The 22,252-nt window shown below is 58.8% G+C and overlaps 1 protein-coding gene and 1 long non-coding RNA gene across 5 annotated transcripts in view; one reads left to right on the top strand and one right to left on the bottom strand.

Moving 5' to 3' along the window:
• Window positions 1-233: 233 nt before the first annotated feature.
• LOC141540514 (uncharacterized) lies at window positions 234-3,543 on the bottom strand. Its single transcript, XR_012481560.1, has 4 exons — window positions 3,090-3,543; window positions 2,904-3,001; window positions 1,073-1,201; window positions 234-951 (listed from the first exon to the last, which is right to left on the bottom strand). It is a non-coding gene; the product is annotated as an uncharacterized LOC141540514 (long non-coding RNA).
• Window positions 3,544-9,129: 5,586 nt separating this feature from the next.
• KDM4A (lysine demethylase 4A) overlaps window positions 9,130-22,252 on the top strand; it is a 31,572-nt gene continuing 18,449 nt past the window's right edge. For 2 of the 4 annotated variants that reach the window (XM_074266166.1, XM_074266164.1), the window contains exons 1-5: window positions 9,145-9,284; window positions 10,067-10,232; window positions 10,339-10,514; window positions 19,078-19,253; window positions 21,041-21,155. In XM_074266166.1, coding sequence (XP_074122267.1) covers window positions 10,223-10,232; window positions 10,339-10,514; window positions 19,078-19,253; window positions 21,041-21,155 — 477 coding nt within the window. In that variant the 5' untranslated portion in view covers window positions 9,145-9,284; window positions 10,067-10,222. Of the gene's footprint in view, window positions 9,285-10,066; window positions 10,233-10,338; window positions 10,515-19,077; window positions 19,254-21,040; window positions 21,156-22,252 lie in introns of all 4 variants that reach the window. The other 2 variants (XM_074266168.1, XM_074266167.1) reach the window with 2 other exon arrangements.

The following is a 22,252-nucleotide window of genomic DNA, read 5'->3' as shown; positions in this document are numbered from 1 at the left end:
ATAAATATGTACACATATATTAGATTTAACATATATTTTAACATATTTGTCATGTGTTGGACTATCTGCCATCTCGGGGAGGGGGTGGGGGGAAAGAGGGAAAAAGTTGGAACAAAAGGTTTTGCAATTTTCAATGTTGAAAAATTACCCATGCATATGTTTTTTTTTTTAAATTTATTTACAAGATATGTGCATAGGTAGTTTTTTAGCATTAACATTTCAGCTCTCTCTCACACATGCACATATATATGTACATATACACATACATGTACACACACACACACTCACACACTCCTTTGTTCAGCCCAGTCCAGTCCAGGTTTGGCCAAATAGAGACTCTGTTAACACAGAGGCCATCCAGGATGGGCTTGCTGAGGTTAGTGGCTGCAGTCAGGCTCTCCCTGATGTGGGGTGACACCCCCAAAGTATACTGGGGTCACAGGCCAGTGTGGTAGATTTTTAAAGGGAAATATAATCTCAGAGTGTTGACAGCATAACTTGGCTTTCTGATTGGGGACAATAGCTGGAATCATGATGGTTTTGTCAAAGTAAAGGATTCAGCCAAGAATTCTACCAGAGGGGAAGCTGGATGGCACAATGGGTAGAGCACCAGCCCTGGCTGGTATGTGTGATCCCAGGCCAGTCACTTATTCCACCTCTACCTGGGGTGATTCCCCTTAAACAAAAGGCCCAATCAGAATTCAAACAGTCTACTCATAATCCTACCCCTGCTCCTCTCTGCTTCCCTCCAGGAGTAGCCAGCAGTGGAATTCACAGCGATTCAAGCTCTCTCTGTCAGCTCCCACCTGGCTGCTAAGACCCCCTACGGAGGAGACTGAGAGAGGAAGTCCCAAGAAGATGTCTGCTTTTGCCCCGGCAGCAGGGAGCTCTGGACCTGGAGTCCCAGACACGCCCTAACCATGTGATTTTTGTCTGGCTCAGTTTCCCCACCTGTAAAATGGAAATAAGAGTTGTTCAGAAGATCCAGTGAGAAAATAAATGCAAAGCAATTTGTGAACCTTAAGCTATATAAAGTGTTCCCTTAACAAGATCACTTGATTATTTGTCTGACCTAGAGGCTTCCTGCAGGGACAGCCACATTAGGCTCAGAATCAGGTCAGGGTCAGGTGAGTCAGGAGTGGATCCTCTTGCTCTTGGTCAATCTGGGCCCGGGTCTATTTATCGAGGCCTCAGGGCTTGCCTGTAACACCGAGGACACAGCTTCACAAAGCAGAGTCAGAAGGAAAGTGGATCTGGGCCAGTGTTCCCTCAGGGCTCTCAGCAGAGGTTCTAGGCCTTGAGTGGAAGTTCCCCTTCCCCGCTCCCCACACCAGGCCATCCTGCTCCCCTTAGCCTTCTCTGTTCCAAATGGGTGTCAGTGGCGCAAACAGAGAGAGGAAAGACAGAGGGACAGAGACAGAGAGAAGAAAGAGAGGCGGAAAGATAGAGAGAGAGAGGAGAGAGATTGAGGGATAGAGACAGTGAGAACACAGAGATAGAGATAAGGACAGAGAGAGAAGAGAGGGATAGAGAGATAGAGAAAAAGAGACAAAGGAAAGAGAGACAAAGGGATAGAGACAGACAGAACAGAGAGACAGAGATAGAGAGAAAAGAGAGACAGAGACAGAGATAGAAAAGAGAGAGGGATAGAGACAGAGACGGACAGACCGGCAGAGAAATAGAAAGTGCATGCTCCATTCACAGGAGTGAAGAGTAAAGTTCTCTTTTTGCCTCTCCCCCCTGAGGCTGGGGTTAAGTGACTTGCCCAGGGTCACACAGCTAGGAAGTGTTAAGTGTCTGAGATCACATTTGAACTCAGGTCCTCCTGAATTCAAGGCTGGTGCTCTATATCCACTGCGTCACCTAGCTGCCCCCTCATGTTGAGTTTTTCTTTGCCTGACCAAGGAGGACTTGCCCTCTATAAGTAAGCAATTGAGAATACCCTATAAATATCCCGCTGAAGACCTCTGGGAGTCATAGTCTTCAGAGTGTCACTGGCCCACTGCTCTACACTGTATCCCTATGTGCCCTTGAAACTGAGAATTGTAGCCCCGAAACTGTGAGCTCAGGCCCGAAGCCCTTTCCCTCCCCCACCTCCAAGTCTAGCTTCCCCACATGTATTGTCTTCTCTCATTAGAATATAAATTCCTGCAGAGAAGGGGTTGTCTTTCTTTTTTGCTTGCATTTATTTCCAGCTCAGAGTCTGGTTCATTTGAAAGCTTAATAAAGGTCTTTTCCTCCCTCCCTCCTCCTCTCATTTCCCTTCCCCTTCCGTCCTTTCCCCTTCCTTCTTCCTTCCTCCCTCCCTCCTTTCCTTCCTTCCTTCTTTCCTTCCTTGGCCCCCTCCGCTCCCTTTTGTCACCTTTGTCCCTCTGTCTTTGCTTACATCACAGTAAGGTTCCATCCATCACCTTGCGTGCAGTAATGGGCTTGACCTTTTCCAGGAGAAGGGAAACCTTTTGCTCCCTGGAAAAGAGCTGCTGGGATGATTTCGCTGTGTAGACAACCTTCCTTTTCATCGTGATTTCTTTGGGCCGTAAGCCTAGTGGGGGAGCCTCTGGGATGGACGTTTTAGCTAAATGGTTGTCAGAAATCGTAGCTTCAACTATTACTTCCGAGGCCTTTCAGTGAATCAATCAATATTTATCAGGTAGCGACTGAGCGCAGGAGCAGTGCTGAGCACAAGGAGACTTGGAAAAAAGAGGCTAGAATGATATTGGGGGGATATGGATGGAATTGCCCATGTTTAACCTATATTGAGTTACTTACCATCTGGGGAGGAGGTGGGGGAAGGGAGGGAAAAACTGGAGCACAAGGTTTGCCTAGGGGGAATGTGGAAAGTTAACTGTGCTTGTGGTTTTGGTTGTTGTTTTGCTTGAGGCAATGGGGGTTAAGTGACTTACCCGGGTCACACCGTAGGAAGTGTTAAGTATCTGAGACCAGATTTAAACTCAGGTCCTCCTGACTTCAGGGCTGGGGCTCTATCCACTGCCCCATCTACCTATTTTTGAAAATAAAAAGCTTTAATTTAAAAAAAAAAAAAAAAAAAAGAGGCTAGAAAAGACATTCTCTGTCTTCAAGGAACTTACCATGAAACCTTAAAGTGATGTATATCACCGAGTGAGATATAAATGTCGGCCATTAGAACCGTGTTAATCTGCTTCTCCTGAGATGTAGTTGGCATCTCCTTAGGCACCAGCAAGGGGCATCCAGTGGGTCTCACAGCTGGTCAACAATCAGCCCATCTCCACCTCCCACTCTGTCGAGGGCTTCCGGTTAACCATCCTCTCCTCCTCCTCCTGGGCACAAAAAAATTTTAATTTAAAAAAAATGTATAAAGCAGATATCGGGGACAGGAGATCTATTTACTTTATTCACTTTCTCTACCTACAACCTGCTACATCCATCAAATTAACAAATAATTAAAACCGTAAAACAACAATCCGTCTCTATCATGATAGTCTCCCAACAGGTAAAGGCACTTGGAGAGACGGTTGAACAGATGGTTCACTTTCATTTCTGACCTGCTCGGACGGAGCATCTCTCAAGGTCCAGAATTCCAAACCCTGCTTGCCTCCCTCCCTCCCTTCCTCCCTCCCTCCCTCCCTCCCTCCTTCCCTTCCTTCCTTCCTTCCTTCCTTCCCTTCCTTCCTTCCTTCCTTCCTTCCTTCCTTCCTTCCTTCCTTCCTTCCTTCCTTCCTTCCTTCCTTCCTTCCTTCCTTCCTTCCTTCCTTCCTTCCTTCCTTCCTTCCTTCCTTCCTTCCTTCCTTCCTTCCTTCCTTCCTTCCTTCCTTCCTTCCTTCCTTCCTCCCTCCCTTCCTTCCTTCCTTCCTTCCTTCCTTCCCTCCCTCCCTCCCTCCCTCCTTCCCTCTCCCCTCCCCCCCCTCCTTCCCCCCTCCCTCCCCCCTCCCTCCCTCCTTCCCTCTCCCCTCCCTCACTCCCCTCCTTCCCCCCTCCCTCCCCCCTCCCTCCCTCCCCCTCCCTCCCCCTCCCTCCCTCCCTCCTTCCCTCCCTCCCTCCCTTCCTTCCTCCCTCCAAGCCCAGCCCTAAAATCTGGGTGGCCCTGGGTTAGATAGTAAGCCATGGCTTGTGACTTTTTTCCCTTTCAGGTGCAACTTCCTTCTGTGAGTGGTCATCTTCCTTTCCCAGACGTGTATTGCCACAGGAATTGCTTCTCACTGGACAGCAGGAATGCCCACCTAGACGCTGGGTGGCTAGCAGGGACATGGCTTTTTGCGGGGGTCTTATTCACTCCATTAGGTTCAGGGAGAGTTACAAAAATACAACAATTGAAGAGGCAGCTAAAACCAGGTGTAACCCCAGGCTCAATTTGTTGTGTTGCTTTTTGTTTTTGTTTTTGTTTTTGTTTTTCTATTCTCAAAGCAATTGGGCAAAGTCTCTTTCATTCCCAGTAATGAACTTCAAGAAAGACCATACACGTTTCCATAATGCAATTACAGAGACAATCCAAAAATCCAATCCAAAAAACATCTATTCAGTGACTTCTATGTGCTAGACACTATGTGAAGCAATGGAATTACATTTAATAATTAAAAAAAAAAAAGACAATTCTTGATCTCAAGGTCCTTACAATCTAAGGCAGCGGAGGACAAAAGAAAAGTTGGAGGGGATATGAAGAGAGTACAAGCCCAGGGATGAATTGTTCCATGAAGCTGAAACCAAGCAGAGCGGCAAACACAAATGGAACGAGATGAGAAGTTTTTGACTAGTATAAAAGAAGGTATGGGAGGAGTTTGGTATTTCAACTTCTAGGTCTCCAATCAGAAAGGGGAGGAGGTTGAGGGAGGTAGTATCAATCAAGGCTTGATTTAGCAGCATGGAGATGTTGTTGTTGTTGGGTTTTGTTTTTTTTTTTTTTTTTAATGTTAAATCCAAAGCAAGAAAAATCAAATCAAGCCAATAAAAAAAAAAAGAAGCAAAATAAAATGCAAGCAACAACAAAAAGAGTGAAAACGCTATGTCGTGAACCACACTCAATTCTCACAGCCCTCTCCCTGGGTGTAGATGGCTCCCTTCATCACTGAACAATTGGAACTGGTTTGAATCATCTCATTGTTGGAAAGCCATGTCCTTCAGAATTGATCATCATACAATTTTATTGTTGCCATGTACGATGATCTCCTGGTTCTGCTCATTTCTCTTAGCATCAGTTCACGTAAGTCTCTCCAGGCCTTTGTGAAATCATCCTCCTGATCGTTTCTTACAGAACAATATTATTCCATCACATTCATATCCCATAACTTATTCAGCCATTAACTAACTGATGGGCATCCACCAGTTTCCAGTTTCTGGCCACTACAAAAGGGCTGCCACAAATATCTTTGCACATGTGGGTCTCTTTCCCTCCTTTAAGATCTCTTTGGGATACAAGCCCAATAGAGACACTGCTGGATCAAAGGGTGTGCACAGTTGGATGACTTTTTGAGCATCGTTCCAAACCGCTCTCCAGAATGGAGCTGTCCAGGCTCCATTTGAAGAATTGTTCACCGAAAGCTCTAGGACAATAGAACTGATGAGAGCTTGGGAGAAGAAATTCCTGGTCTTCTGGATTTCGGTTTTTAAAAAAGACTTCTTGTCCAGCTTCTTTTCAGGGAGAGCTCCCAGAAGGGAAAGAGTCTGGGAAGAACTTGGCCAGGAGCTGGTCTCTCAATCACGTGGTTATCTCCAGCTTGCTACCCTCGCTACAAGAAACCTGTAAAGGAAGGGACACGGGGAGGGATGGAAAGAGGAAGCTCTCCTTCTCCTCTGTCTGGTCTAGCCCTGCCAGGCCTCGGCCTGGGATCACCTCCACGTCCAGGGCTTTCCCTGCTACATACGTGTGGCTGAATGAGGCTGGAGAAAATCCAGCAAGCGTCCTGACTGCGGCCACTACAAAGTCATGCTAAGTAATGCAGGGTAAACCACGCGGCCTCCTCTCACAGGGTAAAGGACCCAATGGGGGCAGTTCCATTCTGGGTCTGGTTCTTGCTGGTTGCTGGGTTGGAAATGACAGCTACCTGAGGGAGAAGGCTCCTGCCCTTCAGGAGTTTGTGCTATTGCACAGGAAAGTTGAGTGTGTCCTAACGTGCACAATTTTTTATTTTTAAATTCATTTAATATAGACATTGACTTTTACAAGATTTTGGTTTCCACTTTCCCCTTCCTCCCTCCTCTCCTCCTCTCCCAAGACAGCAGTCAATTGGATATAGGTTATACATGTATAATCATATTAAAATATTTCCACATTAACCACGTTATGAAAGAAGAATCAGAACAAAAGATAAAAAAAGCACAAGAAAAAAACCATAAAAAAGCGAAAACGGCATGTTTCCATCTGCATTCAGTTCTTTCCCTGGCTGTGGATGCGTTTTCCACCACGGGTCTGAGGGCTTTGCGAGAGCAGGTTTTAAAGATATCAGAGGGAGAATGAATAGATGCCGTTTCCTCAGTTCTACAGCAGAAGTCAGCCCAGGAGGCCCAAGAGGGCAAGTCTGAAGCGCAAAAGAAAACCCTTCAAATGAGATGGAAAAGGGGGTTTGGTGGAGGAGCCCACGTGGGGGCGCAGGGAGCTCCTCGCGGAGGCAGAATTTTACAGCGGGTGAAGAGGCGACGGAGGGCAGAAGCAGGTGAAGCCCGGCACAGACCAAGCAAAAGGGACCAAACCAGAATGAGGTGAGGCTGGCGGGGCAAGGGAGGACAACCAAAGTAGCTTTTTTTTTTTTTTTTTTTTTTTTAAGAATTTTAAGTTTTTAGCTTGGATCTTCCAGACTCCGTCCGTTGCCCCGCCCGCCGCGCCGCCGGCTCCAAGGCCAAGCCCTCAGTGAATATCCTGGCTCTGCACCTTCCTTTCTCCTTTGGAAGTCTTCATCCTCTCCTCCGCATCCCCAACTCCTTCCCCTTTCCTATAAAAACATCCGGGGCTCCTCCATCCCTATCATCCCCACTGCAGTCATCCTCTCCCAAACTCCGAGTCCGATCTGCCTCCCCCGAGACTTCCTGGACTAGGGCGCCCCTTCCCTGGAGCTGGCCTCCGGACCCTCCTGGAGAGAGGAGGCAGCAGCCCCCGAGGCCGGGAGCAGCCGGACGGGGAGTGACTCTGAGACCTCTGCTCCAGCCCAGTCCCTTCCTGGGTCCCGGTTTCCCCATCTGTAGAATGGGACGGTGCTGCTGTAGGATGGGGTTCGGGCCAGAGGAGGCGCGCTACAAATGCACATCCTCTATCCCTTCCCTCCTGCCCCCGCGAACTTCTCCACGAACGCCAAGGACACTCCGCCCCCCGTCTCCCAGGCTGGCAGGCGAGGTGCCGCCCTCGGTGCCTAGCTCTCTCCCTCCCACATATGTAATCTGTTGCCAAGGAAACTGAGTCAGACGGCGGCGAGGAGCCGCTCAGATAGGAAGGGGCTGAGGTCCTCGGGAGCTCTGACCCAGCCCCCTCCCACGGCCCTCAGCCTCCCGGAGCTGAGCTCAGTGCTGAGCACTTCGTAGATGCTTAATAAGCGTTTCCTTCTTTCCCTCCGCCCTCCCTCTCTCTCTCCCATGAACCCCTGCCTCAGACCCTGAGACTCCGGTTTTCTGTTAACCGGAGTTCAGAGCAAAACTGAGGCTTTTCTTCTGGGCGAGTGAGTCAGGGCCGGGGCGCCGGGAGGGGGCGGAAGCCGGGCTGCCAGGGGGTCGGATCGGCTGCAGGTGGGCGGGGCCAGACAGTTTCACTGGAAGCTGTTTTGCATAACAAGCGAAAGTCCTTAGAGTTCGGGACTCTTACCAGAGTCTGCGACTGGGAGAGACAAAGGCCGGTCCCGCCCCCGGCAATTCTCGGGAATAGAAGGGGCGGCCAGGTCAAGTTCGGTCTGCTGAGTTTGATGCTACTCCGAGCCTCGAGCCTCAGTTTCCCCATCTGTAAAATTGAGGGGGGATGGGTTCCCGAATCCGCTTAAATTTATTTTCAATCTCTCCCGGACTCGTTTCTTATGGCCCAAAGCACACGGATATCTCCCCCACTCTCCCTGGGTTCTTCCATCCCTGCTAACGATTATTTGGCCTTTTACGGCCAAACTTCTCAAAAAAGGCGGCTACAGCTGGCGCCTCCTCCCCCTCCCCTCGGACCTCTCGTAACGCGGCTCTGATCTTATCACTGACGGAGACCCTCTGCAGCCTCCAGATGCCTTTTCTCTCGGCTTCGGGCGCCGTGGGTCACTCTCCTCCCGGGTCTTCCTCGCAGAGCAGCCCCCTCGCCCCGGGCCTCCTTCTACCTCCTTGTCCAGCCCCTTTATTGGATCCTGCTCCAGATCGCAGTGTCTGACCCCGAGAGGCCCCCGGGGCTCTGTCCAGGGTCCTCTCCTCCCCTCCCTCCCACTTCGCGCGGCGGTCCACATCTCCCCGCAGACGTCTGAAAGGCAGAGTGTCCAGCACAGAGCTCCCTGCCGGCCCGGGGACTCGCCTCCTGAATGCTCCCCAGACAGGACGCTGCCTTTCCGGCTCCACGCCCCCCCTCCCCCCTCCCGTTATGGTTTGTCCGGCGTGCGAGGCTCGCTTGGCACACATTTGTTGGCGCGGTTTCCTAGCTGGACTGTAAGCTCCTTTGAGGGCAGGGACTGCCTTTTTATGTTTTAGTACCCAGACTTTAACAACGTAACAGGCTTAATCATTTACTGAGGATTGATTCAAGTCTAGACCTAAAATCCCAGGAGATCCGTCTCAGACTCTGGCCTGGGTTGCAACAAAAGTCCAATCTCGGATATTCCTCTAGCATCCCAAGCGCGTTCCCGCGGCGCCACGTGCGCGCCCACCTTTGTCAAGATCCCCGGGCCCCTCCCTCGGGGAACATCCCATAATAACCCTTTCCGGCCCCTCCTTCAGCTTTTCGCTGGTCTGCCATTTCGGCTGGCGCCGCCTATCTCTGGCGCTGATTGGCTCTCGTCTGGAATATTTCCACCGATGATTGGTCATCTCCGGAGGTGGCCGAGTCATTCAGTGGCTCCGGGTCCTTCGGGGCTGGCGTTTCCTCCTGGCAACAGACATAGCTGGCGTAGATTGGCCAGCGGGGGCTCGCCCGGCCCCCAGCCCTGTCCTGACTGGGACTTATTGGTTGGGCCCAGGAAAATTGCTGGAAGCCGATTGGCTGTGGGGCGGGGAGTTGTGCGGCTGCGCGAGAAGGCGGGAGGCGGAGCTGATCGAGTCCCCGGTCGGAGGTGGTCGCGGTGAAGGCGGTGGGTCGCGTTCCGCGGAGCCCGAGGCGGCGCCAGCGCCAGGCCCGAGATCCGCGCCGGAGAGGCGGCCACGCGTGGGTGAGCATTCGTGGGACTGAGGGCTCGGGCTGGAATGTGAGGCCTGCGCTTGGAGCTAGCTATTCCCGGGTGGGGGAGGGGCGGCGGGGCCCCCCGCGTACAGAGTGGCATCTCCCCTGACCAATGGGAGGCGGCGCCGCGGCCCTACAGCTTTTCGTTGATCCGTGCCCGCTGCGCTCTGGCCAATGAATGCCGGGTGGGCCGTACCTACGACTTCTTCCTGCTGCTGCCACTGCTGCCTTGGGTCGGGCCTGCGGGGGCTGAGGGTGCCGGGGACCGAGTCTGGCTCCCTCTGGGGGCGGGCGACCCTGGCCCCGCCCCCTGCGAACCTGGCCCTTTCGGTCTGGGGACGGTGCACCTGGAGTCCGCCCGGCAGCTGGGCCCTCCCCCAGCTGAAGGCTTCCTCCAGCCGTAGCTTGTTTGCATACAGTTGTGGGCGGTTTGTCTCCTCTATTGGAAGGAGCTTTTCCCGGGCTGCAGTCCCTGGGGGCCTGTGTTTTTGGTCCGTTCTTAGTACGGGGCTCCACAAGTACAGCAGGCGCTTCTTGGCTGTCGGAGCGCTGGACTCTGGACTAGTTTGCCTCAGTGGCCCACGGCCCTGCCCCAGGGAAGCCAGGTCCTCAGCGGATCGGGCTGCAAGCACTTATGGGGCACCTGCAGTAAGCGGGCTCGGGATTTTCTCTGGGGAGAACTTGCTTCCAGGCTCAGTCTGACTCTGGGGCCCCTCCAGCGGGGCGTCCTCCTGCAGAGACTCTGAGGGCTCCTCCCCTTTCCTTCCCCAGCTCTGACAGATGGAGAGACTGAAGCACCTGGAGAGAGGGGGCCGGCCCGGGCTCTCCCGGCTGCCAAGTGACTGAGGCCAGAGTTGGAGGCAGATCTTCCCGGCCCCCGGGCCCCTGGTCTGTTCCGAGAGCAGAAGGTCCAGAGGTGGAGCCCTTATGCAGACAGGTGCCCTCCGCTGGCATGCATGCATTAAGCACTTGCTGTGTGAAGCTGGGGGCAGAGGCCTCATGGAGCCCAGCCCCGAGCACTCAGCTCCCCCTTCCTTCCCCAGGTTCCTCGGCCGAGCCTGGCCCAGGACGGGGAGGCAGCATGGCGTCCGAGGCGGAGAGCTTGAACCCCAGCGCCCGCATCATGACCTTCTACCCCACCATGGAGGAGTTCCGCACCTTCAGCCGCTACATCGCCTACATCGAGTCCCAAGGAGCGCACCGGGCGGGGCTGGCCAAGGTCAGGCTGCGGGGCTGGAGGCCTGAGCCCTGCATTAAGGAGCCTGGCTGTGTTCCGGGCTCTGCGTGCCGGGCTCTGCGTGCCGGGCTCCGTGTGCCGGGCTCCGTGTGTTGGGCTCTGTGTGTTGGGCTCTGTGTGTTGGGCTCTGTGTGCCGGGCTCTGCGTGCCGGGCTCTGTGTGTTGGGCTCTGTGTGCCGGGCTCTGTGTGCCGGGCTCTGCGTGTTGGGCTCCGTGTGCCGGGCTCCGTGTGCCGGGCTCTGTGTGCCGGGCTCTGTGTGTTGGGCTCTGTGTGCCGGGCTCTGTGTGTTGGGCTCTGTGTGTTGGGCTCCGTGTGCCGGGCTCCGTGTGCCGGGCTCCGTGTGCCGGGCTCTGTGTGCCGGGCTCTGTGTGTTGGGCTCTGTGTGCCGGGCTCTGTGTGTTGGGCTCTGTGTGTTGGGCTCCGTGTGCCGGGCTCCGTGTGTTGGGCTCTGTGTGTTGGGCTCTGTGTGTTGGGCTCTGTGTGTTGGGCTCCGTGTGCCGGGCTCCGTGTGTTGGGCTCCGTGTGCCGGGCTCCGTGTGTTGGGCTCTGTGTGTTGGGCTCCGTGTGTTGGGCTCTGCGTGTTGGGCGCTGCGTGTTGGGCTCTGTGTGTTGGGCTCTGTGTGCCGGGCTCTGTGTGCCGGGCGCTGTGTGTTGGGCTCCGTGTGTTGGGCTCTGTGTGCCGGGCTCCGTGTGTTGGGCTCCGTGTGTTGGGCTCTGTGTGCCGGGCTCTGTGTGCCGGGCGCTGTGTGTTGGGCTCCGTGTGTTGGGCTCTGTGTGCCGGGCTCCGTGTGTTGGGCTCTGCGTGTTGGGCGCTGTGTGTTGGGCTCCGTGTGTTGGGCTCTGCGTGTTGGGCGCTGTGTGTTGGGCTCTGTGTGTTGGGCTCTGTGTGCCGGGCTCTGTGTGCCGGGCTCTGTGTGCCGGGTGCTGTGTGTTGGGCTCCGTGTGTTGGGCTCTGTGTGCCGGGCTCTGTGTGCCGGGCTCTGTGTGCCGGGCGCTGTGTGTTGGGCTCCGTGTGTTGGGCTCTGTGTGCCGGGCTCCGTGTGTTGGGCTCTGCGTGTTGGGCTCTGTGTGTTGGGCTCTGCGTGCCGGGCTCTGCGTGCCGGGCTCTGTGTGCCGGGCTCCGTGTGTTGGGCTCCGTGTGTTGGGCTCTGTGTGTTGGGCGCTGTGTGCCGGGCTCTGCGTGTTGGGCGCTGTGTGTTGGGCTCTGTGTGTTGGGCTCCGTGTGTTGGGCGCTGTGTGTTGGGCTCTGTGTGTTGGGCTCTGTGTGCCGGGCTCTGTGTGTTGGGCTCTGTGTGCCGGGCTCTGCGTGTTGGGCTCCGTGTGCCGGGCTCCGTGTGCCGGGCTCTGTGTGCCGGGCTCTGTGTGTTGGGCTCTGTGTGCCGGGCTCTGTGTGTTGGGCTCTGTGTGTTGGGCTCCGTGTGCCGGGCTCCGTGTGCCGGGCTCCGTGTGCCGGGCTCCGTGTGCCGGGCTCTGTGTGTTGGGCTCTGTGTGCCGGGCTCTGTGTGTTGGGCTCCGTGTGTTGGGCTCCGTGTGCCGGGCTCCGTGTGTTGGGCTCTGTGTGTTGGGCTCTGTGTGTTGGGCTCTGTGTGTTGGGCTCCGTGTGCCGGGCTCCGTGTGTTGGGCTCCGTGTGCCGGGCTCCGTGTGTTGGGCTCTGTGTGTTGGGCTCCGTGTGTTGGGCTCTGCGTGTTGGGCGCTGCGTGTTGGGCTCTGTGTGTTGGGCTCTGTGTGCCGGGCTCTGTGTGCCGGGCGCTGTGTGTTGGGCTCCGTGTGTTGGGCTCTGTGTGCCGGGCTCCGTGTGTTGGGCTCTGCGTGTTGGGCGCTGTGTGTTGGGCTCCGTGTGTTGGGCTCTGCGTGTTGGGCGCTGTGTGTTGGGCTCTGTGTGTTGGGCTCTGTGTGCCGGGCTCTGTGTGCCGGGCGCTGTGTGTTGGGCTCCGTGTGTTGGGCTCTGTGTGCCGGGCTCTGTGTGCCGGGCTCTGTGTGCCGGGCGCTGTGTGTTGGGCTCCGTGTGTTGGGCTCTGCGTGTTGGGCTCTGTGTGCCGGGCTCTGCGTGCCGGGCTCTGCGTGCCGGGCTCTGTGTGCCGGGCTCCGTGTGTTGGGCTCCGTGTGTTGGGCTCTGTGTGTTGGGCGCTGTGTGCCGGGCTCTGCGTGTTGGACGCTGTGTGTTGGGCTCTGTGTGTTGGGCTCCGTGTGTTGGGCGCTGTGTGTTGGGCGCTGTGTGTTGGGCTCCGTGTGTTGGGCTCCGTGTGCCGGGCTCTGCGTGTTGGGCGCTGTGTGTTGGGCTCTGTGTGTTGGGCTCCGTGTGTTGGGCGCTGTGTGTTGGGCTCTGTGTGTTGGGCTCCGTGTGTTGGGCTCCGTGTGTTGGGCGCTGTGTGTTGGGCTCCGTGTGTTGGGCTCCGTGTGTTGGGCGCTGTGTGTTGGGCTCCGTGTGTTGGGCTCCGTGTGTTGGGCTCTGTGTGTTGGGCGCTGTGTGCCGGGCTCTGCGTGTTGGGCGCTGTGTGTTGGGCTCTGTGTGTTGGGCTCCGTGTGTTGGGCGCTGTGTGTTGGGCTCCGTGTGTTGGGCTCCGTGTGTTGGGCGCTGTGTGTTGGGCTCTGTGTGTTGGGCTCCGTGTGTTGGGCGCTGTGTGCCGGGCTCTGCGTGTTGGGCGCTGTGTGTTGGGCTCCGTGTGTTGGGCTCCGTGTGTTGGGCGCTGTGTGCCGGGCTCTGCGTGTTGGGCGCTGTGTGTTGGGCTCCGTGTGTTGGGCTCCGTGTGTTGGGCTCCGTGTGTTGGGCTCTGTGTGCCGGGCTCTGTGTGTTGGGCTCTGCGTGTTGGGCACTGTGTGTTGGGCTCCGTGTGTTGGGCTCTGTGTGTTGGGCTCTGCGTGTTGGGCGCTGTGTGTTGGGCTCCGTGTGTTGGGCTCCGTGTGTTGGGCTCCGTGTGTTGGGCTCCGTGTGTTGGGCTCCGTGTGTTGGGCGCTGTGTGTTGGGCTCCGTGTGTTGGGCTCCGTGTGTTGGGCTCCGTGTGCCGGGCTCTGTGTGTTGGGCTCTGTGTGTTGGGCGCTGTGTGTTGGGCTCCGTGTGTTGGGCTCCGTGTGTTGGGCTCCGTGTGTTGGGCTCTGTGTGTTGGGCTCCGTGTGTTGGGCTCCGTGTTCCGGGCTCCGTGTGTTGGGCTCTGTGTGCCGGGCTCTGCGTGTTGGGCGCTGTGTGCCGGGCTCTGCGTGTTGGGCTCTGCGTGTTGGGCTCCGTGTGTTGGGCTCCGTGTGTTGGGCTCCGTGTGTTGGGCTCCGTGTTCCGGGCTCCGTGTTCCGGGCTCCGTGTTCCGGGCTCCGTGTTCCGGGCTCCGTGTTCCGGGCTCCGTGTTCCGGGCTCCGTGTGTTGGGCTCCGTGTGTTGGGCTCCGTGTGTTGGGCTCCGTGTGTTGGGCTCCGTGTGCCGGGCTCTGTGTGTTGGGCGCTGTGTGTTGGGCTCCGTGTGTTGGGCTCCGTGTGTTGGGCTCCGTGTGTTGGGCTCTGTGTGTTGGGCTCCGTGTGTTGGGCTCCGTGTTCCGGGCTCCGTGTGTTGGGCTCTGTGTGCCGGGCTCTGCGTGTTGGGCGCTGTGTGCCGGGCTCTGCGTGTTGGGCTCCGCGTGTTGGGCTCCGTGTGTTGGGCTCCGTGTGTTGGGCTCCGTGTGTTGGGCTCCGTGTTCCGGGCTCCGTGTGTTGGGCTCTGCGTGCCGGGCTCTGCGTGCCGGGCTCTGTGTGCCGGGCTCTGTGTGCCGGGCTCCGTGTGCCGGGCTCCGTGTGCCGGGCTCCGTGTGTTGGGCTCCGTGTGTTGGGCTCTGTGTGCCGGGCTCTGCGTGCCGGGCTCTGTGTGTTGGGCTCTGTGTGCCGGGCTCTGCGTGCCGGGCTCTGTGTGTTGGGCTCTGTGTGTTGGGCTCCGTGTGCCGGGCTCTGCGTGCCGGGCTCCGTGTGTTGGGCTCCGTGTGTTGGGCTCTGTGTGCCGGGCTCTGCGTGCCGGGCTCTGTGTGTTGGGCTCTGTGTGCCGGGCTCTGCGTGCCGGGCTCTGTGTGTTGGGCTCTGTGTGTTGGGCTCCGTGTGCCGGGCTCCGTGTGCCGGGCTCCGTGTGCCGGGCTCCGTGTGTTGGGCTCCGTGTGTTGGGCTCTGTGTGCCGGGCTCCGTGTGCCGGGCTCCGTGTGCCGGGCTCCGTGTGTTGGGCTCCGTGTGTTGGGCTCTGTGTGCCGGGCTCTGCGTGCCGGGCTCTGTGTGTTGGGCTCTGTGTGCCGGGCTCTGCGTGCCGGGCTCTGTGTGTTGGGCTCTGTGTGTTGGGCTCCGTGTGCCGGGCTCCGTGTGTTGGGCTCTGTGTGTTGGGCTCTCTGTGTTGGGCTCCGTGTGTTGGGCTCCGTGTGTTGGGCTCCGTGTGTTGGGCTCCGTGTGCCGGGCTCTGTGTGTTGGGCGCTGTGTGTTGGGCTCCGTGTGTTGGGCTCCGTGTGTTGGGCTCCGTGTGTTGGGCTCCGTGTGTTGGGCTCCGTGTTCCGGGCTCCGTGTGTTGGGCTCTGTGTGCCGGGCTCTGCGTGTTGGGCGCTGTGTGCCGGGCTCTGCGTGTTGGGCTCTGCGTGTTGGGCTCCGTGTGTTGGGCTCCGTGTGTTGGGCTCCGTGTGTTGGGCTCCGTGTTCCGGGCTCCGTGTGTTGGGCTCTGTGTGCCGGGCTCTGCGTGCCGGGCTCTGTGTGCCGGGCTCTGTGTGCCGGGCTCCGTGTGCCGGGCTCCGTGTGCCGGGCTCCGTGTGTTGGGCTCCGTGTGTTGGGCTCTGTGTGCCGGGCTCTGCGTGCCGGGCTCTGTGTGTTGGGCTCTGTGTGCCGGGCTCTGCGTGCCGGGCTCTGTGTGTTGGGCTCTGTGTGTTGGGCTCCGTGTGCCGGGCTCCGTGTGTTGGGCTCTGTGTGTTGGGCTCTCTGTGTTGGGCTCTGTGTGTTGGGCTCTGCGTGTTGGGCTCCGCGTGTTGGGCTCTGTGTGTTGGGCGCTGTGTGTTGGGCTCCGTGTGTTGGGCTCCGTGTGCCGGGCTCCGTGTGTTGGGCTCTGTGTGTTGGGCTCTGTGTGCCGGGCTCTGTGTGCCGGGCTCTGTGTGCCGGGCGCTGTGTGTTGGGCTCCGTGTGTTGGGCTCTGTGTGCCGGGCTCCGTGTGTTGGGCTCTGCGTGTTGGGCGCTGCGTGCCGGGCTCTGTGTGCCGGGCTCTGCGTGCCGGGCTCTGTGTGTTGGGCGCTGTGTGTTGGGCTCTGCGTGCCGGGCTCTGCGTGTTGGGCTCCGTGTGTTGGGCTCTGCGTGCCGGGCTCCGCGTGCCGGGCTCTGCGTGCCGGGCTCTGCGTGCCGGGCTCTGCGTGCCGGGCTCTGTGTGTTGGGCGCTGTGTGTTGGGCTCTGTGTGTTGGGCTCCGTGTGTTGGGCTCCGTGTGTTGGGCTCCGTGTGTTGGGCTCTGTGTGTTGGGCTCCGTGTGTTGGGCGCTGTGTGTTGGGCTCTGTGTGTTGGGCGCTGTGTGCCGGGCTCTGCGTGTTGGGCGCTGTGTGTTGGGCTCTGCGTGCCGGGCTCTGCGTGTTGGGCTCCGTGTGTTGGGCTCTGCGTGCCGGGCTCCGCGTGCCGGGCTCTGCGTGCCGGGCTCTGCGTGCCGGGCTCTGCGTGCCGGGCTCTGTGTGTTGGGCGCTGTGTGTTGGGCTCTGTGTGTTGGGCTCCGTGTGTTGGGCTCCGTGTGTTGGGCTCCGTGTGTTGGGCTCTGTGTGTTGGGCTCCGTGTGTTGGGCGCTGTGTGTTGGGCTCTGTGTGTTGGGCGCTGTGTGCCGGGCTCTGCGTGTTGGGCGCTGTGTGTTGGGCTCTGCGTGCCGGGCTCTGTGTGTTGGGCTCTGTGTGCCGGGCTCTGCGTGCCGGGCTCTGTGTGTTGGGCTCTGTGTGTTGGGCTCCGTGTGCCGGGCTCTGCGTGCCGGGCTCCGTGTGTTGGGCTCCGTGTGTTGGGCTCTGTGTGCCGGGCTCTGCGTGCCGGGCTCTGTGTGTTGGGCTCTGTGTGCCGGGCTCTGCGTGCCGGGCTCTGTGTGTTGGGCTCTGTGTGTTGGGCTCCGTGTGCCGGGCTCCGTGTGCCGGGCTCCGTGTGCCGGGCTCCGTGTGTTGGGCTCCGTGTGTTGGGCTCTGTGTGCCGGGCTCCGTGTGCCGGGCTCCGTGTGCCGGGCTCCGTGTGTTGGGCTCCGTGTGTTGGGCTCTGTGTGCCGGGCTCTGCGTGCCGGGCTCTGTGTGTTGGGCTCTGTGTGCCGGGCTCTGCGTGCCGGGCTCTGTGTGTTGGGCTCTGTGTGTTGGGCTCCGTGTGCCGGGCTCCGTGTGTTGGGCTCTGTGTGTTGGGCTCTCTGTGTTGGGCTCCGTGTGTTGGGCTCCGTGTGTTGGGCTCCGTGTGTTGGGCTCCGTGTGCCGGGCTCTGTGTGTTGGGCGCTGTGTGTTGGGCTCCGTGTGTTGGGCTCCGTGTGTTGGGCTCCGTGTGTTGGGCTCCGTGTGTTGGGCTCCGTGTTCCGGGCTCCGTGTGTTGGGCTCTGTGTGCCGGGCTCTGCGTGTTGGGCGCTGTGTGCCGGGCTCTGCGTGTTGGGCTCTGCGTGTTGGGCTCCGTGTGTTGGGCTCCGTGTGTTGGGCTCCGTGTGTTGGGCTCCGTGTTCCGGGCTCCGTGTGTTGGGCTCTGTGTGCCGGGCTCTGCGTGCCGGGCTCTGTGTGCCGGGCTCTGTGTGCCGGGCTCCGTGTGCCGGGCTCCGTGTGCCGGGCTCCGTGTGTTGGGCTCCGTGTGTTGGGCTCTGTGTGCCGGGCTCTGCGTGCCGGGCTCTGTGTGTTGGGCTCTGTGTGCCGGGCTCTGCGTGCCGGGCTCTGTGTGTTGGGCTCTGTGTGTTGGGCTCCGTGTGCCGGGCTCCGTGTGTTGGGCTCTGTGTGTTGGGCTCTCTGTGTTGGGCTCTGTGTGTTGGGCTCTGCGTGTTGGGCTCCGCGTGTTGGGCTCTGTGTGTTGGGCGCTGTGTGTTGGGCTCCGTGTGTTGGGCTCCGTGTGCCGGGCTCCGTGTGTTGGGCTCTGTGTGTTGGGCTCTGTGTGCCGGGCTCTGTGTGCCGGGCTCTGTGTGCCGGGCGCTGTGTGTTGGGCTCCGTGTGTTGGGCTCTGTGTGCCGGGCTCCGTGTGTTGGGCTCTGCGTGTTGGGCGCTGCGTGCCGGGCTCTGTGTGCCGGGCTCTGCGTGCCGGGCTCTGTGTGTTGGGCGCTGTGTGTTGGGCTCTGCGTGCCGGGCTCTGCGTGTTGGGCTCCGTGTGTTGGGCTCTGCGTGCCGGGCTCCGCGTGCCGGGCTCTGCGTGCCGGGCTCTGCGTGCCGGGCTCTGCGTGCCGGGCTCTGTGTGTTGGGCGCTGTGTGTTGGGCTCTGTGTGTTGGGCTCCGTGTGTTGGGCTCCGTGTGTTGGGCTCCGTGTGTTGGGCTCTGTGTGTTGGGCTCCGTGTGTTGGGCGCTGTGTGTTGGGCTCTGTGTGTTGGGCGCTGTGTGCCGGGCTCTGCGTGTTGGGCGCTGTGTGTTGGGCTCTGTGTGTTGGGCTCCGTGTGTTGGGCGCTGTGTGTTGGGCTCCGTGTGTTGGGCGCTGTGTGTTGGGCGCTGTGTGTTGGGCGCTGTGTGTTGGGCTCCGTGTGTTGGGCGCTGTGTGTTGGGCTCCGTGTGTTGGGCTCCGTGTGCCGGGCTCTGCGTGTTGGGCTCCGTGTGTTGGGCGCTGTGTGTTGGGCGCTGTGTGTTGGGCTCCGTGTGTTGGGCGCTGTGTGTTGGGCTCCGTGTGTTGGGCTCCGTGTGCCGGGCTCTGCGTGTTGGGCGCTGTGTGTTGGGCTCCGTGTGTTGGGCGCTGTGTGTTGGGCGCTGTGTGTTGGGCTCCGTGTGTTGGGCGCTGTGTGTTGGGCTCCGTGTGTTGGGCTCCGTGTGTTGGGCTCTGTGTGTTGGGCGCTGTGTGTTGGGCTCCGTGTGTTGGGCTCCGTGTGTTGGGCTCCGTGTGCCGGGCTCCGTGTGCCGGGCTCCGTGTGTTGGGCTCCGTGTGCCGGGCTCTGTGTGTTGGGCTCCGTGTGTTGGGCTCCGTGTGTTGGGCTCCGTGTGTTGGGCTCCGTGTGTTGGGCTCCGTGTGCCGGGCTCTGTGTGTTGGGCTCCGTGTGCCGGGCTCCGTGTGTTGGGCTCCGTGTGTTGGGCTCCGTGTGTTGGGCTCTGTGTGTTGGGCTCTGTGTGTTGGGCGCTGTGTGCCGGGCTCTGCGTGTTGGGCGCTGTGTGTTGGGCTCCGTGTGCCGGGCTCTGTGTGTTGGGCTCCGTGTGTTGGGCTCCGTGTGTTGGGCGCTGTGTGCCGGGCTCTGCGTGTTGGGCTCCGTGTGTTGGGCTCCGTGTGCCGGGCTCTGTGTGCTGGGCTGGGAGGGCTGGGGACCTGCTGTGATTCCTCATTTCACTGAGGAAGAATCTGGGTTGAACATTAGGCAGGTGACACTGCGCCCCCCCCCCCCCCCCATCACAGATGTGTCCCCTCTGCCGGCTCCTTGGGTGGGGGCGGGGGCGGAGTGAGCAGGCCCCACTGTGTCCTCCAGGTGGTTCCTCCTAAGGAGTGGAAGCCGCGCTCGACCTATGACGACATCGATGACTTGGTCATCCCGGCCCCCATCCAGCAGGTGGTGACCGGGCAGTCCGGCCTCTTCACCCAGTACAACATCCAGAAGAAAGCCATGACCGTGCGGGAGTTCCGCAGGATAGCCAACAGTGACAAGTGAGTGAGGAGCCCGCGTCCCGGGGGCCGCAGCCGGGCTCGGAGCGGGTGTGCCCGAGCGTGGCCCAGCGGAGCCCTGAGGCGTCCGTGCTCCCGCGCCGGCCGCCTGGCTCAGCCCGCCTCTTCCCTGCCCTCCCTTCCGCAGGCCTTGGCACCTGAGCTTTTCTCCTCCTCCTTTCCTTGCTTGAGGGCCAGTAGAGTACCAGGACTGAGGCTCACGCCCTCGGGGGGGTGTCCAGGTCAGGGAGCCTCTCCAGTCCAGCCTCTTTACCTTTGTGAGGTCCAGAGAGGTCGGCTGACTTTGAACCCAAAGCCCTCAGTTCCCAATGGTTTTGCCTCATGCGTCTCCTCGCAGAAGGTGCCATTGCTTTGGGTGTCGGAGCCGTCTCTGACTCTCAAGCCTCCGCACAGCCTTTTTCTCACGTCCGCACCGTCTCCACCTCCCGCTCACCCGCTCTCGTCATTCCTGTGCCCGTTTTCTTCCTTTGTGATTCTCCTCCGGAGCCTCCCGAGAGGGACTCGAGGCTCTCTCCCTCGCCCGCGTCCTGACTTTTCTCATCGTTCTGCCGAAGCTGGGGCTGCCATTCAAATGGACGTCTCCACCACCAGCCCCTTTCCCCCCGTGTCCCCGCCCTTGTTGTCTGGGCTTTGGCGCGGAGGCTTTAAAGTTCCAGGTCATCTGCCTTATTCCCGAGTCCTGGATCTCTGCTTCCACGGAGGGGCTCCTTCATGCCGTGAGACATCTTAGCTGGCCCGGGTTGCCGTCCTCTGGTTCCCCTTGCCTTTGTCCTTTCCCATCGGTCTTCCCATTCCGCGTCTCCGGGACCAGCTGCCACCGATGCAGCCGCCATCGCCACCCCTCCAGGCCAGCCTCCACGTGCTTGTAAAGGTTTACTGTAGCTGCAGGGGCTGGGCTCCTCCGAGCTTAGCTGCTCAGGAGCCAGGGCTGTGTTTGGCTGCCGGGGCCTCCTGCCCGTGGCCTCCCCTCGGTGCCACGCTGCCCGCCTACTCTGGTCAGGTCCTCTAAGGCAGCCTCTTGTGGCTTCTCGCCCTCCTGCCGGCCTCTGTCCTGTTGCTGCTGCTTGTCCTTAGAGCAGAGGCTCCTTCAGAACGGCTTGCCTGCATGGTCCTCCAAGGTCCAGCCTTGGGCCTTCCCTTTCCTCTGAGCTTCTTGTTTCTTGTGTCTTCAGCGATGAGCCTTCTCCGCTTTCCTACCGGACAGCTCGGCCATTGTGCTTTGGGACCTCCCCTCCCCTCATCTACCATCACCTGCCTCTTCCTCCTCTCCCTTCCCCCTTTACCTCCTCAGATAATGGGTCGACAGCCCAGCCATGCGGAGGTTTGTCCTGCGGTGTCTCCCACAGCTCTCCTGCCGTTGCCTAGGTCAAGGCTGCACATCCTTTCTTGTTTACACTCGTCCTTGCTCGGCCCGCTGCCTCCCCTGGTTGCTCATTGACCATCGCTCTCATATGTGCTCAGATGCTGAGTGGGCTAAGTGTCCGAGGAGCAGGCCCATTCCTTTCAGAAGGAAGTAGGCTTTTCAGGGCAGCCCCTTTGAAGACCCTCTTTGGGACTGACAGAAAAGCTCCAGGTGTGTGCCCCGGGGCCTTCTGCAAGCCCAGATGTGGCACCCGGGCCACAGCCTCCTCCCGAGTCCTGCAGGGACAAGGGCAGCAACCAGCGGCAGAGCTGAGGGCAGGGAGCTCCCGGTGCGGGAGGCTGCAGATGCCGTGTTTTCTTCTTGGTGGGAAGTGATTGAGCAGTTTGTGTCCTTTGTTCTTTCCTAGGTACTGTACCCCGCGCTACAATGAATTTGAAGAGCTTGAGCGAAAATACTGGAAAAATCTAACGTTTAATCCCCCCATCTATGGTGCTGATGTGAATGGGACACTGTATGAAAAGGTAAGGAGGGGCACCAGGCAGGCGGAGAAACCTAGTGGGCAGAGGAGTCGCTTTGGAGGGGATGAGACCTGGTTTCAAATCCTGGCCCAGACGTAACTTGAAGACTCTCCTTTTGTAAGTGGCTGCCAGTGCATGGTGGCTCTTGGCGAACCCTGCAAGGCTCCCTGTGGTGTGCCCAGGCTCTGGCCAGGCTCTTCCTGTCTTGGGGATGGGGTTCTTGCCCTGAATGAGACGGTCTTTGTCTTCCACTGTATCCCGTGTGTTGGCAGGGAACCCGGCTGCCAGGATGGTCGCCTTTTCCCCGGGCATGTGAATCTCTTTTCTGTCACATCTGCGTGGGGCTCAGTCAGGTTTCATTGCCCTCTTTGGGCAGAATGGCTCCTGGGTGCTTCCTGGTGCCTCCTTGTCTCGCAGTGGCGCTCAGGAGCCCTGACCCAGCACAGCTCTGGCAGGTGGTGAGGAGAGCCTGGCAAGGCCGGGGACCAGAATGGGATTTCTGCTTCCTTTTGTGGATGCTCATGGACCATCCTTTTAATAAAATATTCCTAGATTTTGCCAGAAACTAAAGCCATTCTTACAGCTTGCTGCTGGCAGACTCTACTTTTGCCCCACTTTTGAAAATTGATCTAGTGACCCTTTCCCGATGCCTCTATCCTCTTCCTGATACCCGTCCCCCAGTTTTTTCAAGGCCTCCTAGCAGTGCTTTCATCCCTGATTAGATTTGTTGGTCCTTTTAGTGTTTTGGGGCCATTCCCCAGGTCTCCATTAAGTGACTTGGACTTAATCCAGGGTCCTGGGCTGTTTCTTACTCTGTTCTCTAAGACTTATACATGAGGTTGAAAGTTGGATTATGTCAGGGTAGACTTGGCCAGAGACAGTGTGACTGAAGTCCCCTCAGCAAAGGGAAAGTCAGTGAACATTTATTAGGCACCGGTTCTGTGCCCCAGGTGGGGGCTTTGGTGAGGGTACACGATAGAGGCAGACTCTGCCCTCATGGAGCTCAGCCTGCAAGAGGCACCATGCCAGTATTGCATAAATAGGGGGATGACGCTAGAATTAGGAGTTGGGAAAGATTCCCTGTTCAGTCAGACTTGATG

Source organism: Sminthopsis crassicaudata, chromosome 4 (genome assembly GCF_048593235.1).
Source record: "Sminthopsis crassicaudata isolate SCR6 chromosome 4, ASM4859323v1, whole genome shotgun sequence".
Lineage (NCBI taxonomy): Eukaryota > Metazoa > Chordata > Mammalia > Dasyuromorphia > Dasyuridae > Sminthopsis > Sminthopsis crassicaudata.
The sequence above is the reverse complement of the archived record's forward strand: the minus strand, read 5'-3'. Positions and strand labels throughout refer to the sequence as shown.